Here is an 18,763-nt window from a genome sequence, read left to right as displayed (position 1 = left end):
CAGACAGACAGACAGACAGACAGACAGACAGACAGACAGATAGATAGATAGATAGATTAGCACGACAAAGTATAAGTAGGGCTCAAGTGGCTAAAGCATGCATAAATACTACATGCTATGCTATACTGTATCTGTTTCCAATTGTGTTTAACATTCTCTGTTGATTGTGAAGTTCCTTTCTCTCCTGTATTCCTATACAGTATTCCTATTCCCTGTGCATTGCTGAATGCGATCGCCACACAGATCTGTCTCTGTGTGTTGGTGGCGGTGTGCTGTGTGTCAGAGGGGAAATGAGCCAAGCCTGATGGAGGCTGCTTTGGCTCAGAGCTGAAGGCTGCCAACTAGAGTCAGACAAGAACATGACTGATGGGCCAAATCAGGCTGCTAAACAACGCTGTGGAACAAAATAGAACACAGTAGAACAGACCAGAACAGAATGCAGTCAAGCAGAGCAGAATAGAATAGACCTTCAATCGATCTATGTGTATGTTGTGTGAAACCTCTGGTGATGCAGGACATATCCAGGGTATGTTGACCTGTAGGATTCTGTAGAGAGATTTGGCATGGTGGTTTTACCAGGCAGGGGGTCGTCAGGAGGACTGTTTTAATGACTGAGCCGCAGAGGGACTAAAAGGACCATTGAAAGGACTCAAAGGAGGCAGCGCGCTGAAACTGCATGGTGCTTTGACAGCGGTGAAAGTCTTTCAGGTATCCAACCCCCCCCCCCCCCTTCTTTCTCTCTTTTGGTGAACCCCTATTCCGCTCTCACTTCCTCCCCCTCCCTGTCTGAGAGAAAGAAAGGAAGAAATAAAGAAAACTCTCCTCCTCTCTCTCTCTCTCTCTCTCTCCCTCTCCCCCCCTCTCTCTCTCTCTCTCTCTCTCTCTCTCTCTTATAGTGAAAGCTTTCTCGTCCCATCCCTCCATCTTCCCTCTCCCCCCTCTCTCTCTCTCTCTCTCTCTCTCTCTCTCTCTCTCTCTGTCTCTCTCTCTTATAGTGAAAGCTTTCTCGTCCCATCCCTCCCTCTTCCCTCTCCCTCTCCCTCTCCCTCTCTCTCTCTCTCTCTCTCTCTCTCTCTCTCTCTCTCTCTCTCTCTCCCTCTCCCTCTCTCTCTCTCTTTGTCTTTCTCTCTCTCTCTCTCTCTTATAGTGAAAGCTTTCTCCCCCATCCCTCAGAGTGCAGCCAACTCTCTTGTTCGTTCAGTCGCGGTAACAGCGGCCGGATGGAGTAGTAAGAGCATCAACACAGCACCACAAGCGCGCCACATTTATAGAGGAGAATTCACGGGACAAGAGTATAGCTACCAAAACAAGAGGAGAGGCTGACGACCGCAGCATCCTCCCGTCCAGCGCTTCATGATGGATATGGGGACTAGAAGACTCCGTGGAATTAGTATTGCACAGATTGTCCTGCTTCTTTTAGGCTCGTACGGGACATCTGGAGAAGGTGAGCACTTTGCGTTTTTTTTTAACGGAGACAGGATATGCAGTAGCCTACGTGGTCCTGACTCCTGGACTGGTGACTCCTGAGTGCAGTTTATCCGCTTAAATTCCAGCCCTCACACTTGGAAAAAAAGTATCCTATACCGCGTGTCCAAACGCAACGGCGTGTCAGTCACTGTTTGTCGACTCCGGGTGTCGTGCCGTTTAATTGAAACGGTGGTTCTCAACCTGTGGGTCGGGACCCCCACATCATTTTGGGGGGTCCCCAGAGTATGGCATCAAAAGTAATCAACAAAGTATACTATAAAAACTGGTCAAACCTTGACAAATTTGTCAAATAATATAGGCCTATATATATTTAAAAAAAATGAAAGTAGCTTATCTACAAGCTCACAACCCTTGCCTTGCAAATTGTTGTGAGCTTGTAGATCTGCTATTTTCACAATATCTATCTGTTGAGACGTCTAAATCGAATGCCTCAACTCCTACAATTCCAAGTGCTTGTCAGGGTGGGGGGTCAGGGGGGTCCCCAATTCAGATATGATTATTTTGGGGGGTCACGGGCTGAAACGGTTTGAGAAACACCACTGAATTAAAGCCTCATTTAGCGCATCAGAGAATTGCACCACCAGCTGCGTCAGCCTCATTAGCGTGGCGACCTGTAATGTGTGAAAGCTGCTCCTGTTATGGTGACACATGAGGCGGTTCGGACACAGTTAGTTGGAATTGACCCACAGGGCTTTATTTTATGCCATTAAGGTAGCTATACATTTTCTTTAATGGTGCCGCAGCAGGGTTTTCAGCGTCTTGCTGTTAGTTTTAGCAAGCTGTTGTTTGCTACTTAATGTTTCTCTGGGACTGCGCATACGCATACCCTATTATGGTTGCTTTTTTGTTCCATTTATACACTCTCAGAGTAAAATGAACACTGAGGATTCTAGTGTAACTACACTGTTGAGGGGCTGCTGCTCTCTGCTCATGGAACGACCGTTTATTACGCACGACAGCAGCGCACATGACAGTCCAGGAATTCTGTATAATTTTGCAGACCTGGCAGCTAATACAGAAGACTTTTAATATCCTGTCCCGTCTGTTTTGTGTTGAGCTAAAACGGTCGTTGGTTCAATTACACTTCGGCACTAAAAATGCGTCTTTTAAATGCGCAATAAACGGGTTATTTAGTTGTTTGAGCGCTTAATTTGGGGCTCAATGTAGCGTACAGGTGCAGGCTGAAGCATGTCAAACAGCTGCCTTGCACACGGAGGCTGTGAATAAGTGAGCACTCCGGGGAGCAGCCAGTGTGAACAGAGTGTGACAGAATTTAAGAGGAAGAAGAGAGAGAGAGAGAGAGAGAGAGAGAGAGAGAGAGAGAGAGAGAGAGAGAGAGAGAGAGAGAGAGAGAGAGAGAGAGAGAGAGAGAGAGAGAGAGAGAGAGAGAGAGAGAGAGAGAGAGAGAGAGAGAGAGAGAGAGAGAGAGAGAGAGAGAGAGAGAGAGAGAGAGAGAGAGAGAGAGAGGGAGGGAGGGAGGGAGGGAGGGAGGGAGAGGGAGGGAGGGAGGGAGAGGGAGAGAGAGATATTCCTAAATGGGGGGCAGGAGAAGAAAGTGGGTGTATGGCACTACACACACGCAGGCACGCACACGCACACGCACACACACACACACACACACACACACACACACACACACACACACACAGCAAGTTGCGAGAGAGAGATGGAGGGAGTGAAACATGAAATGACATGGGTAGAAATTAGAGGGAAAGGGAGAGAAACAGGGGAGAGGGGGTGGGGAGGGAGAGAGAGAGAGAGAGAGAGAGAGAGAGAAAGTGTGTGTATGCGCGTGCGTGCATGCGTGCGGCTGTGCACTTGTGTAATTGGAGCAGATGTAAGCTCCCCACTAGCCTCTCCCCATCTCTCTTTCTCTCTGATTACTCATCTGTTTCTTTCTCTGATTACCCCTCTCCCTGTTTATCTCTCTCTGATTACTCCTCTCTCTCTCTCTCTCTCTCTCTCTCTCTCTCTCTCTCTCTCTCTCTCTCTCTCTCTCTCTCTCTCTCTCTGTCTGTCTCTCATAACTCCTCTCTCTTGTTCTCTCTTTTCTTACTTTATTTCTGTCTACCACTCACAAGTTTTTTCTTCTGAACCCCAGTCTACTCCTCCCATTATCTACCTCTCCCTATAGACCAATTATTTGTTTACTAACATTGAGCCTGGACGCACAGGTGATTGTTTCACGCAATCAATTCCCAACCTGTTTCGGGGTGCACTGGTTTCAGCACACCCCAACCCCCTCTTGTGTGTGTTGGCTAGTGAGACGCGTCCTAACGAGACCTGATATAATGGGTTTCGTTGCGCGCATACTGGCTGCACGCAGCCAGTGTGACGTCGTCTGTTAAGGGGTCTATATTCATTCCTCAGTCCCCTGCCTTCATATTTTGGTCTTTCTTTCTCCTTCTTTCTTCCCCTTTTCTCTATACATCCTCAGTTTCCCCATCCGGTCATTTACCTTCTCCTATCTCACTCTACCCTCCTCTCTCTCCATACATTTTTCTCTCTCCCCCTCTCCGCCTCTCTCTTTGCCATTTGTGTCTATGTCTCTACCTCTGTCTGTCTCTCTCTCTCTCTCTCTCTATAACCACCTATTCATCTCTCGCCCTATTTCCCCCTTCTGTGATTCATCTCTTTCTCTTCTCCATCTCAATTAAATGCATAATTCATATTAATTTAGCTAAAGCTTCAACATGAGACAATATTGATTAATTTGATACATTATACAATACATTGATTTTGCCTGTGTGTGTGTGTGTGTGTGTGTGTGTGTGTGTGCGTGTGTGTGTGTGTGTGTGTGTGTGTGTGTGTGTGTGTGTCTGTGTCTGTGTCTGTGTCAGTGGGTTGCTGCATACTCACATATCCACTCCCTCATGGCCGCACGGTGTTAATCAGTAGTTCATGAGGTGTGTGAATCATGTATAGCCTTTATTGTAGCCTACTAGATGTGAGGCCCAAACCTCTTGTTGACACCACCACCACCTCTTGTTGTACATCTGCTTCCGGATGTGATCACATGAGATGAGATCACGGTTAATATACTCTAGTGTGTGATGCACCATTATTTTCAATATTGTTGTGAATTCTCCTTATGTTCATGATGAAACCAGATCTCAAAATCGGTAAGGTTTTTTAAAATTCCTGTAGTGTGAGCCCAGGTTTAATGAGCCACTGCCTCTGCAACATCCAATCCCATAGATCTGTCGGTGGGCTTGTTTGTGATCCTCACTGCCACAGGGAAAAAACTTCCCTGTGGCGCAAGGTGGTGGTCTTAATAGACCAGTGCCTCTAGCCAGAAGGTTTAGCTTTTGGAAGAGGTGTTGAGTGGGGTGAGAGGAGTCAGTGATAATCTTTCCTGGGCAATCCTGGTATGTAATCATCAAGCACTTGAATGTTTGAAACGTGTTATTATTATTATTATAACCTGAGTATTGAACTTTTATGAAAGCTGTTTTTTGGTTGTATTTTGTCCACATACTTAGGAGGAAGTGCACTTCTGTATCAACCTCACCTGTCTGACAGTGACATCAACATTCAATACATATTCTGATCTGCTCTTGATTACCATATTCTCTTTTTATGTCTTCCCTATTGAAAATGGACTTCCCTTTGATCAGCAGAACTTTGGTGGTCATTGGATTTGTCGTTGGTCTCTCTCTCTCTCTCTCTCTCTATCTCTCTCATGCTCTCCCTTTCCCACTCTATCTCTGTCTCTTACTCACTCACTCTCACTCACTCACTCACTCACTCACTCACTCACTCACTCACTCACTCACTCACTCACTCACTCACTCACGCACTCACTCACTTTGCATGCATGGACCATTAAACACAGCAGCATAATAAGAAGGATTGGAGGAGGCGTATAGATGCAGGCAGCAGGGTTCATACTCAGCTACACATCTTGTTTCTGTCCCCAGGGGCACTTTACTCTTCATTATGAAGACGCTGCTAACAATTTACAATGACTATTTAAGCATTTAGAAGATGCTCTTATCCAGATTGACTTACAGTACAAAGTGCAATATCAGAAATGGCATGAACCATAGTGTTTACCCTAAACACCAACATTTTGTTGCTTGTACCTGTATGAGTGAGTGACAGATAAACCTCTCTTGATTCTCTCTTGATCTTTTAAATGGTCAAGATAGATAGATAGAAAAACTAAACCATTAAGTGGTACCACACAAGGTAAACATCAAAGATAGCATCTGTCTAAATGGCAACAAGCTGTATGCATATTAAACGCAGATGTCGCTCCGATGATTTGTTTGCCTCCGAGGGGGGAAACATTGGATCCTGGCTGCTGAGACACCGGGAAATCGTAGCAAGAAACCACTCCCCCGCAGGGTGCGAGGAGATTAGCTGATGATGCTTTTGTCCAGTGGGACTGCTGCTAACGGCTGAGCAGGTACGTGTTCAGTAAGTTGGACTAGGAGAGTGTTAAAAAGGGACCCATTGTCTGGAGAGCAGACAGATGAAGTCCTGTGTTAATGGGATGGAGAGATGGCATATAAGAAGGAAGAATGAGAACATAAGATGAGGGGCCAAAGGTTTCCTAAAACAAAATTGGCAATTCTTTTCTAGGCTAGGTAGTTAACGAAAAGCCTTTCATGAATGTATGGAAGGAGTGTGAGGAGAAAGGTAATAGGAAGGAGGTTTGGAATGAACATCGAGAGGAAAGCATTGGAGTTGATGTCTTGGGTTTCAGTTACGACTCTGGATTCGAACCCGCATACCTGTTGTTCCTGTACTGATGAAGACTGTTAAAGGCGGACCTGATGTGCTTTTCCTTATTTTCTGTGATATACATTAAATAATGTGACAGTGTTGGGATGTGCATATTACAAATTTCCAACCTTTCAAATAATGAGGTAAATTAATGATAAAGTAATCACTGTGAGCAAAATGTTCGGACTGCCATTTCCTAGGGCTTTTCCTATTTTCAAAATTAGCTCTGCCTACATCGTTTCTACATGGTTCTCATCCAAACAAAAAGTTGTCCAATTAGAAATAAGTGAGCTTTTATTATGAAATAAATAAAGTTTTTTTTTACTGTGATTCATGCATATAATAGGTGGAAATTGGCATAATAGGCCTCCTTTTAAGCTAATGTTACAATAACAAGAGGCAGAATGAGGAAGGCAATTGCAGAAAGTAGAGGAGAACTGATGAGGGTGTGTGAGGAAGAGTTGCATGTTCTCATAGAAAACCCTTAGGGTGTGTGCATGAGTTTTTCTGGGTTTCTATGAGTGTATTATGTTGTCACTGTTGGGTGGAAAACATGTCCAAAACCGTTACTTTCCAGGACATGGAAAAAAGACCCTGTGTTCCAGTGGAACCAGTGTAGTTATTATTTAGCTCATATTAGATAGACTTACCACTTTCAACCTGGCATCCCTATTTTGGGCATGTCATTATAGGCAAAACATTTCAAAAATGAAATAGTAAATAGTCGGTCTACGAGCTCACAAAGCGTCAATGTGACGCGTTGTGAGCTTGTAGATCGACTATTTTATGCAACGAAGGAATCCTTTATGAAAAAAACATAAGAATATGCAATATGAAGATAAAAGGTTTCTGTCTGACAGCGACGATATATGTGAATGTGCATATGCATGTGTGTTTAACGCACCTTCTAGACACACTGCCTCACGGCCTCCAGACTATTTGGCCTTGCCCGGCTGCATGGATTTGAATATTAATGTCAACTTTAAAGTCTGAGTCGGTGAGTTTGAGGGGCCAACTTTTCACAAAGTCCTGTGGGGATCCACTCTGTCCCGCCTCCATGGTCCACTCTCTTTCTCTGTTCCCACAAGAAATTTACATCAGATAATTTTTGAATAATAGACTTTAACTCCCTACACTGCAATCCACTGTGTCACCCTCTGCCTTCCCATTAGCGCCCATGTTTGCTCTGTATGTGACACCAGCCCTAAATTAGCATTGAGATTTTATGATCAACCTTTACACTATGCTGGCATTAGCATTTTAATCTCAGCCCTCACACAGTGTTAGCATTGTGGTCAAGTGGGAGCAGGTTTTCTACTTTTGTTTTGAAGGTTTTGAAGGTATAGAGGTCACAGCATTGTAAGCTCGTAGCTCTGCGATTTTTGCCAAATGTTCACCTATTGTTGCTGAATATTCACTTATTAAATGCCCAGAATAGGGATGCTAGGGTTCATGTTGTTCAACTAAATTAATATTGTGTTAAGCTACACAGGATGTACAGCATTACATAGCATTCATGTACATTTAAATTGCATATATCAATAATAAAACAGAACGGCTTCATAGAAAGCAGCCAGCAGTGTTACAAGCATATTACATTATGTGATATGAGTTGATGCTAACAGACTCTTATTAAAGCTACAATCCTACATATTATCTTCTGCCAACTAATTAAGGAGCTGTCATCATGAGAGAAGTGTCCCAGATAATTTCCTCTTGCATGTTTTTTTTCTGACTTCCTAATAACTACAGGACATTCTAGCTAGCATTGACAATACCCTCTACAACAAGGTTTACCTGTATGTGCTGTATGTATAGTATCCGTTTAAATCTATCTCTTCAAAAGTCGATTCAGCTAATAGTGTTAAAGTTGGATTGAAAATCTATTTTAGATTTTCAGTCTACCCTGTATTTACTACTACAACATTAAATGTTGAAATGAGGATTGGAAAAAAAGGGCAAAAACGTTTTTTATGTCATACCAAGAGACACAAACAATGATTTGTTCCATGGATAAGGGAGCTGTATGGTTTAGAACCATGGACAGAGCTCGCCTGTCCAGAACTACTCAGTACCATGGACAGGTCACAGCCAAGCCCCCAGAACCGAGAGGAGCAGTGAAGCGCATTGGACATGGTGGCCGATTATAGGTACTGCATGCAAGACGACACGCAGAGTGGCGCAAAACGCAACACATAGGCCCCAAATAGTATGCGCTGGGTGAGCAACTCCATACAAGTGAATCGGCGGGTTTTTTCGTTACCTCTCTCTATTACTTTTAACTCTATGGTCACAGTTTTGTGGTTCAAAACCATGGACAGCTGCTCACCTGTCCAGCACTACTCAGCACCATGGACAGCTCCACTCTGACTGTGTGTGTGTGTGTGTGTGTGTGTGTGTGTGTGTGTGTGTGTGTGTGTGTGTGTGTGTGTGTGTGTGTGTGTGTGTGTGTGTGTGTGTGCTTACTGTTTATGTTTATTTTGTGAATAGTTTGTTTACAACCAAAATACAGGCTAGTAGTAGTACTGTACAATAATGCCCATTGATTTATTGTTCACACTAACGCTGTTGGATATTAAAAGTGATGTGTGCTGTAGAAGAGGTTGCTGCAGGCAGCTTTTCTGTGTATGTCACAGTCACACAAACTCTGGTGGCCACAACATGTTTGATCCCCACCTGTCATTTATGCTCGTTTCACGCAGTCTAGCCATCTCTGCAGAAACTAACGCGCTGAAACCTGCTAGGAAGGGGTCACAGATGCACTTCCACGTGAGAGAGCGATACACAGATTACGAGAAATGTAAAGAAAACAATGCAACCTGTGGAACACGAAACATGTAGCCGTCCATTAGTTCACTGTGGGGATGGATCCACAGTGCTGCTGCTACCACATGCACGCATGCACAGTGTGTGCATGCTCGCACACACACTTTGAAATAATATGCTGTATTCAGTTGTTATTGTTGTTGACAATGTTTCCCTCACGTCACATTCTTTGTAGGTATGCTGTGTCCACACACAGTGCATGCGTGCACGCGCACACGCAAGATGTTGAACGTGTTGTTGTTTCTGTAGCGCTCACGTGTCAAAAAGTGAAAATGCGTTATAGCAGAGTGTTTGAAAGTGATGTCCAATGTCCATTTATAAAACACCAATGTTCTTCTCTGTCCGTGACTCATGTGCACGTGCAGTAGCCTGGTTCCAAACCATAGACCCCGCCCACTCTCTGAGTGGACTGCCTCTTGGTCTGGTGTTGAAATGTGAGCCTAGGATATCTTCGATACCCTCCAGTACCGTCCAATGAGAGTCGGAGGTGGGGGTGGGTCTAACGACAAACCAATCAGCGAATATCTGCTAAAACAAGCTGTGCGATGACGTCAGATGTAGGCGGATCCGTGGATCTCTTGTGATTGGTTTAGGGAAATTCGAATCCCCTCCCCCTCGCAAATCGCCAACACTGCAGCCAATTTCAGACTGAAGCTCCAGGCACACGCAGTTTCAGGCTGATAATCTGGCTACCCGTGCAGGGGTGTGCGCATCTCAGAAAATAACAGCCATGAGCGTGCAAGGGTGTACGCTTCTTCTTCTTCTTCTGCTGCTTCTGCTGCTCCTTCTTTTTGTTTGGATTTTAACGGCAGCTTGCATCCTTAGTGTTGTATTACTGCTACCTACTGGTCGTTAACTGGTCATGCACAGTTGGGCATCCTATTGGGCAAAATCATGGGCATATTTTCAGTTTGAATCAACAATTGTAAATAATAACACTTAAAGCTGGCCTATTAAATGTCCCAACCCATGACTTATATTTGTGCAAAGTTTGGAGACAATTGCACTACTGGTGTGCTGTAACGAGGCAAACAGATAAATGAAGGACGCATTACTAATTGTAAGTGTAAGATAAGTGCAAAATGAATAAACTGTTATTTTAATACAATATAAGTAGCATCTGCAGTGGTTGGAGGTGGTCACTGTTTCAATCCTAGTGTCGGGTAGGACACCTACAGTACTGGTTGACAATAGCAAAAAAGTTATTTGAAGCAGACAAATTGAACACTAGATCTGGCACCATCTATACTGTAGCTCAGAGTCTTGGACACCGTTGCAATTATCTCTGTCTGTCAGGAGAGACATAAAACGTACAGATTGTAGCTATTAAAGGCAGTTTTGTTTGCTGGTATAGTGAGGTTGGTGCTTGGGTCTGAATGTACTGTAGCTTCTTCTACAGGTTCCCAGCTTTATATTAGTCATATTTCAGCATTGTAAACCCCTGATGTCCAGATATCATCTCCTTCAGGACTGAAGGTAATTAGGAGTTAATAGGGACCATTAAATAGGTGTGAGCTGATGTTTATGGACTCTTATTAAACATTCAACAGTGGTGTCTTATTGGCTGGTTGGTGCAGCATGGGGGTCGTAAACCCTCACTTAAGTGGGTGAGTTGAGGAAGAACACGTTGTTATTTATAGCTATGGTAACGTGGAACAATACGGTATATGTATGTAATTGTGTATTTATGCTTATGTGTGTATTGGGGCGGGGGGGTTATACAGTACATGCCCACACACTCAAAAAGCAGACGGTATTGTTGCATTCTTCTACACGGAGCAGGTTGCAGTGGAGTGCAGCCATTAGGGCACCTGGTGCCTGGCACTACGGAGGTTACTGTTTTGGGTCCTAGGGGACTTTTAAGTGTAGCTGCTGGAGGTTTTCTAAATAGACAATGTCATATCTCAGAGCAGCACTATAAACCTCTCTGTCCCAGCACACCAAACAAACCAATAACTCTAAATGGATTACTGTGAAATGCATTAGCAGCGTACAGAGAGAAAATACCTTGACCTGAGATTGTAGGCTTTTACCAAACAGTGACATTTCAGAAAAGTGCTGGTTCATAGATTTGGGGCCAGCAAGCTGACTTGGCCCAACAATCCTACACAATATAATAAATGCTACTTGCCCTGATGAAGACCTGTCGGTCAAAACATGTTGGCTTTGAAAACTTTTTGTAAACATGATGTGTATGAAGTACCTTGATTTTACGCCCTCTCCTCCGTTATATTTATATACTTATACTTGGCCTAGTGGGAATATGCTGGCAAAGTTTCATGATTTGTGGCATTTTGTGCAAAGGAGGCCACCCCTGCAAACTTTGGAAGCCAATCGTAGGCAATCTGACAGATCAATACTTTATCACATTGTGGGTGTCCAAGTCCTGAAAATAAACTAGAAACGTAATATAAAAAAAATCGGACTTATAGTGGGGGTAGAGGTTCTTCCTTAGTCTCCCGGCAGTGTGCGTGCAAAGTTTCACAGCGATCGGTCCAGCGGTGCCTGAGATGAGCTGCTCACAGATGGACGGACAGACGGGCGGCTCTGACAGACAGACAGACAGACAGACTCACAAGCGAAAACATAATCCCTCGCCTTCGGCCGTTCCAGCCTGGCGTGGATAATAAATAACTGCCTATTTCACCTATTACAGAACACCCCGGTTCAACACTTAACTCTTCCAACAACTTGTGTCGAGAGTGTGAGGAGACAAGATGGAGGACATGCAATTATCTGTAGAGAACTTCTTAAGGAGTGCTTATCTTTTAACATCCCCTCAGGGAGTAGTGCAGTACAGAAAAGCAACCTTACCCTCCTGATTGCTGCATCACACACACACACACACACACACACACACACACACACACACACACACACACACACACACACACACACACACACACACACACACACACACACACACACACACTATAACAATAACTGGTCACTGAAGGGTCCCTGGATGGTTTAATGGTCATGAAAATGAGCAACCCTTTTCCATGGCCTTCTAGGTCTCACTTGTAAAATAGGTTTTCAATCTCAATGTGACTTTCTGGTTAAATAAAAGTTATATATGGCCTGGGTGTCCACAAGGTCTGAACCCAAAAAGAACTTACTGACGCATTATGACCATCAACTGGCCTGTACGGCTCCTGTGGTTCTGCAGTACGCAATAAAATCCTCAATGTTATTTTAAGAGTTTAAAATTGTACCCTTACAGGTCCATTTGGTTCCATTTTAACATTGTCAGTTAAATTAACACAGAGGATTTTACTGCATAGCATAAGAAAAAGGCCTCATCTAATCAAATCTTATAGCCCGGTTTTGCATGGAAATACAGTATTACTGTACACTTACCGGTATAATGCATACCATGGGCAAAAACCCGAAAACCTAATACAGGAATGTCTGAGGAGAAAAACACCAAAAGTAATGCTGTGAGACATCGCCTTCATTGTCATGTTAAAAGTTGAGGAACTATAATTACTACTACTGGATAATTGATAGATAGCTGAACGGTTGTCACATTACATTACAGTCATTTAGCAGACGCTTTTATCCAAAGCGACTTACAATAAGTGCATTCAACATAGGTAGGGAACGAAACTACTAATCACCAGAAGTCTTAAGTGCATTTCCTGCAAAAACAAGCAACCAAGAGTATACCTAGCCCTAAGGTAAAAGTGCAATATATCAGCTACCTACTTTCTTAAACATATGAGACAAAATAGCAAACATCAAATGAGCACGAGCTAAAATGAATAAGTGTATCGACTAAACAAGATCCAATAAAACAATACATCAATAAAACAAGAGTTCGTACAACTAGTTAACAACAAGTAGGCCAGGCAAAGAGGAAGGGTAGTGTTTCCTGAAGAGGTGGGTTTTCAGCCTGCGGCGAAAGATGGGCAGTGACTCTGCTGTCCTGACATCAGTGGGAAGTTCATTCCACCACTGTGGGGCCAGAACAGAAAAAAGTTGTGACCGCGTCGATCGACCAGAAGGACCCTTGAGTGACGAGGCAATCAGTCGCCCCGAGGTGGCAGACCGAAGTGGTCGGGCAGGGGTGTAAGCATCGACCATAGCCCGGAGGTAAGAAGGAGCTGTTCCTTTCACTGCCCTATAGGCTAGCACCAGGGTTTTAAACTGAATGCGAGCTGCTACGGGGAGCCAGTGTAGAGAACGGAGAAGGATAGTTGTGTGGGAGAACTTGGGGCGGTTGAACACCAGACGAGCAGCAGCTTTCTGAACAAGCTCCAGAGGTCTGATGGCAGATGCCGGAGCACCAGCAAGGAGAGAGTTGCAGTAGTCCAGGCGGGAGATGACAAGAGCCTGGATGAGCACCTGGGCTGCCTTCTCCGTGAGGAAGGGGCGAATCCTCCTGATGTTGTAGAGGAGGAATCTGCAGGACCGTGTCACTGATGCGATGTTTGCCGTCGATCGTCCAAGGTCACACCCAGATTCTTCGCAGTCCGAGTTGACGCCACCACAGTGCTGTCAATGGTGATGGCCATGTCTCGGTGCGGACAGCCCTTCCCCGGGAGGAACATCAGCTCGGTCTTGTCCAGGTTGAGCTTCAGGTGGTTCGTCGACATCCACCCCGAGATGTCAGCCAGACAAGCAGCAATGCGTGCCTCCACTTGTGTGTCAGAGGAGGGGAATGAGAGGATCAGCTGGGTGTCATCGGCATAGCAGTGGTAGGAAAAGCCATGGGAGTGGATGACAGCACCAAGAGATGTAGTGTAAAGAGAGAAAAGAAGAGGACCCAGAACCGAGCCTTGGGGAACCCCAGTAGTGAGCCTTCTTCTTCTTTCGTGTAACGTCAGAGGTCCAACTCGGTGTCGTGTAGCCATGCCCGCATCTCTGGTCCTAGGTCAAAGAGGCTGGCTTCCGAGGGTGGTCTATATAAGGGGCAGATGGTGATTATATGGTCGGCGGTCTGCTCAGGGTCACCGCACTCGCATGCCGCACTGTCCGCCAAGCCCCACGTCTTCATTGATGTTTTAAAGCGACCGACCCCAGTTCGTAGACGGTTCAGTGTGGTCCATTGCCGGCGTGGTAGGTCATCTCCTCCAATGGCGCCATCTCCTGGGTCCCAGATGTAACGGTGGATTCGGGAGGGCCCGGCTGACTCCCACTCCTCCTTCCAAGCTGCTGCCAACCATGCATCTCTGGAGATGTCCTCAGAGGTGGAGTTGAGCATTTCTTGTGCTGCCTTGTTGTAGGGGTGGCGGGACTTGAGTCTGCTTGGAGGTGCTGGTGTTATTGTGGTGTTGTGCAGGATGTGCCAGTCATACTTTTGTGCCTTCCTGGCCAGGGCGAGGGTGGCAGCCTCCCGTCGGAGGCCGGCCGGTGCTATTCCCGCGAGGACTGGCAAGAGGGACACAGGGGTAGGCTTTAAGCATCCAGTTATAATTCGGAGTGAGGTATTGATAGCCACGTCGACCTTTCTCGCATGTGGGCTTCTGCTCCAGACTGGGGCGCAGTATTCCGCTAGTAGTGAGCCTGTGTGGTTCTGACACAGACCCTCTCAGCATCACCTGGTAGGAGCGACCTGTCAGGTAGGATGCAAACAGGGAGAGTGCAGAGCCTGAGACACCCATCCCCTCGAGGGTGGAGAGGAGGATCTGATGGTTCACTGTGTCGAACGCTGCAGACAGGTCCAGGAGTATCAGGACGGAGGAGAGAGAGTTCGCTCTAGCGGCATGGAGCGACTCCGTCACTGCCAGGAGGGCAGTCTCTGTCGAGTGACCCACTTTGAACCCACTTTGAGTTTTGGTACAGCCCTATCTGCTCGCCTAGCTTTTCGTCAACAATACAGGCTATATCCTCTCTCATTATGAATGGAAAATACATCCTTGCACAGACCCTGCATCAATTTGGTCACAGGCCTCCTCCATGGCTTGAATGAGGGGTATCCTGACATGGGGCTGGAGATCGTAAATCTTCCACCGCTGTGTTGGGGAAGAAAAAAAAAAGAATCTCTTCAATGGGGTTAAGGAGGTGAGAGTATGGTGGGATGTATTGAAGTGAACATTGTGAATGCTGATGAAACCAGCTTTGGCGCATCAGATCGGTGGAAAGATGCATTCTCCCAGATGACAATGTATCTAATCTGCCTCCATTTGGTCTTTATCTGCAGTGACAGAGAGAGAGTACGTGAGCAATGTTGTTCACATTGTGTTTGTGTAAGTACATATGTGCGGCAGTATTACTGAGACTATAGAGCCAATTATATCCAAATTAACTTAGTTGTTGAACACCATACATACTATACAATTCAAATCTCCCCCAAGAACCGTTGCTGGAAACACTGTAGCCTGCAGCATTCCTTCAAAATCTGCATAAGCCAGACATTATAAAGCTAATTATTCACACTGACTCTTCCCAGTTTTTGCCTCTCATTTCAGCAGTGTTTGAACTTAAATCAAGTGAAAAGACTCTGGCTGTTGGCAGCTTGTCTCAGCCCTCCGTCTGCGTGCGTGTTGCAGTGACAGATCCAGGATGAAGAGGTTTAAAATGCTGCCGGGTTACACTACATTGTCCTTTTGATCGTTTCCGTTGGATTGGCTCTGCTTCTGCTTCTCTCCCACGCACACATTCCTGCTGTTACGCGGCTTGGCTAAAAGAAACGCATGATGCCAATGTGGAATGTTTACAAATCATTTCAAAGACAGGGCAGTTAGGCATGCTGTTGAGAGTGGCTTACACAATGAGGGAGATATGCATGTGTGCATATTTGTGCAATTTTACATTACCCTTGCTGTTCTTTTCTATTTTACTTCAAGTATGTTAACATTTTATGTATGTACAGTATAAATGTAAATATATGCATTTATATACCAACATACACATAAAAAAATAAAGAAAAATAAATATATATATATATATATATATATATATATATATATATATATATATATATACATCTATCTATCTATCTATCTATCTATCTATCTATCTATCTGTCTATCTACAGTATCTATCTATCTATCTATCTATCTATCTATCTATCTATCTATCTATCTATCTATCTATCTATCTATCTATCTATCTATGTACGATATACAGTATATATACAGATGTATGTATATATATATATCACTCAGCTCTTATGGTGCTTTTGCATGGAACCAGATTCTCTGCCATTCACTCTCAGTGACCCGGTCTCACGCACAACACAACACAACACAACACAACACAACACGTTGTGAGCAAACACGAGAAATCGTTTCTCTTCGAATCTTAACAGGGACAACTTTTGATTCTTTCCTTGAAAGCAGACACATTTATAAGTATTATAGATGTCACGTCTCACATGACAGAACAATGGAAACCATGATAGGTGTTTATCTCCTCAGAGAGACAGAAAGAAAAGACCTGTGATTGTCTCTCCACACGACCTGCTGTGTTTCCAATCTATACATGGACCCACCTGATGCTCCTGACAGCTCGTTACTGACTACGAGGTCAGAGGCCTGCTATTTGGGGACATGTATCACACAGAGTCTGTTCAGAGGCAGCATCTGGTGTGATCGTTATCTGACATATATATTTTTCTACATGATCTTTTACGCATTTCAGCTGTATTTTTGATAGTGACAGTGAGACAGGAAAGGCGGCAGAGAGAAGGGATGACATGCAGCAAAGAGCCTCGAGTCGGATTCGATCACAGGCAGAGGCAGGCCAGCTGCAGGAAAGACTATAGATTTATTTATGTTGTATAGTATGTGCTCAGGTGTGCCACCAGGGCGGTCCACCATGGCTTTACACAGGAGCCACAGTGATCTGGCCTTGAGCCACAAGCAGGGGTCATCAACGTCAATGTCGGCTTGTGATGGACATTTTCCTCAAACAACTTTTTTGCCACGGACATACAAAACGAGTCGTCAATAATATTACCAGAAACAGCCCTAAATGTATACTAACTAGTCCAGTAGACACGATGGAGAACACATGCCCTGTTTATTTTTATTAAGATATTAAGTAGGAAAGCTGAGAGGGAAGGCGTAGATGGAACAATATGTAACCCAGTTTCACAATTATTAAATTATTATTTCCATGGCCATCTCTGTACTTATGTCTAATTTCTGCTTCAGCATTAAAGACAACCAGAGACAGCGAGAAGAATTGTCATATTGACATCATCCACCAGTCATTATAATATCTAAGCTTAAAAAACTCGGGCTCAGACAGATTTTTCCAGGCCCAGACATTAGGCACATGTTTGGTACCTGGTTTAACGAGGTTTGAATACCTGTCTGGCAGTGTCTTTATCAGAGTGTTAATGTCAAAGGACAGTTTGAAAACCCAGCTCTTATCCTGTTTAACTAAGTCAGGTCATTCAATGGCATGGAATACAAAATGGAATGGCGTTTCTGGGTGTACTGGCACCCTATGCCAGTGGTTCTCAAAGTGGGGTCTGGGAATCTAAAGTATAGAAGTATTGTAACAAATTACTTGTACTTTGTTACTTTACACCACTGGTATTTCTGCATTAATTAAATATGTGTCCTATCAATTCTGAAGAAAACCTGGAGACTGGCAAGTCAGCCACTGTATACTGGCTCTAGTCATTTTATGTTTTAAATCAAAGATTTGCAGCGGACACAGACAAGTCTTGACCAGTACTTACACATTGATGACCCCTGGCCACAAGCAGTCTGTCCTGTTAATTATGTGCCTTCATGTATGACTAAAAGAAAAAATATCTGATCTACTTGCTCACAACATGTCCTGACAATGTGTCACAATGTGATACGTTGTGAGCTTGTAGATCTGGTATTTTTGAAAGACCCTACCATGACTTTACCTTCAGTTAGCTGGAACAGTAGAGGGCTCTGTGAGTCAACTGACATCTGTAGTTCAGTCACTGACTTCAGTCATTCAGCTAGCCAGACCTGAGACCTGCTTTGTAATTAGGTCACTCATTTCTTAGATAGACCAGTGAACAGTTCTGTGTTTCACTCATTGCGTATTTCAGGCTGTTACAAACTGCTCTGCATTTAAATCAATCAGTTAACTAGACCAGACAATACACTTATGAAGAATACATAGCTCTACTTAAATAAATCAGCAATTCAATTAAAGCAAAGCTAAAATAATTAGTATTCAAAACACAGAATATAACTAATCAATTATGTTAGTTAGAGTCTTCTTGAACTGATTTGTATTGCTTTTTACATTTTTAGTTAATCTTGTCCTTTTTGAAATGATATTCTCTTTCTGTCCTCCAGCTACTGTAACAGCAAAGATATTTGCAACAAATCTCTGAGCTTCATTCTTTATGCCAGTCAACATCTTGGTTCTTCCGTACTTCAGTTAAATTGTCAGTTCAGAAAAAGAAGCAAAACATTTAAATACATCAATAATAAAAAAATACATACAAAATAAATACAATATTAATGTCTCTTTCTGTTTCCATATTGCCAGTTAGTTGTCTTTAGGTGCATAAATAATGCTATTTTCTCTCAGTCAACCAGGTAACTAAACTAAGCAACAGGCATCTGTAGAATAGATAGTTCCCATTGGAGCATGCTAAACATGAAAACATCTACTGAAATGTCATACAGTATACTTCTCAAGTCGATGTGCATTGCCATTGTTCCCATTTAAGAGTTTGTTTATGTACTGTAAGTGAGTCTTTTTCAAAAAATGGTGTATACAGAACCCCAGTAATTAAGGCTGCAACAAACCTCTAGGCTTTATTGTCCAA

At 44.0% G+C, this 18,763-nt stretch overlaps 1 protein-coding gene across 1 annotated transcript in view; it reads left to right on the top strand.

Moving 5' to 3' along the window:
- Positions 1 to 1,356: 1,356 nt before the first annotated feature.
- Positions 1,357 to 18,763, top strand: part of cntnap3 (contactin associated protein family member 3) — a gene marked incomplete at its 5' end in the record, with an annotated part of 133,493 nt that continues 116,086 nt past the window's right edge. The window contains one exon of the mRNA XM_084057561.1: positions 1,357 to 1,444. Coding sequence (XP_083913687.1) covers positions 1,357 to 1,444 — 88 coding nt within the window. The remainder of the gene's footprint in view (positions 1,445 to 18,763) is intronic.

The sequence above is a fragment of the Gymnoscopelus microlampas genome (genome assembly GCF_963454915.1).
Source record: "Gymnoscopelus microlampas genome assembly, chromosome: 5".
NCBI lineage: Eukaryota > Metazoa > Chordata > Actinopteri > Myctophiformes > Myctophidae > Gymnoscopelus > Gymnoscopelus microlampas.
The sequence above is the reverse complement of the archived record's forward strand: the minus strand, read 5'-3'. Positions and strand labels throughout refer to the sequence as shown.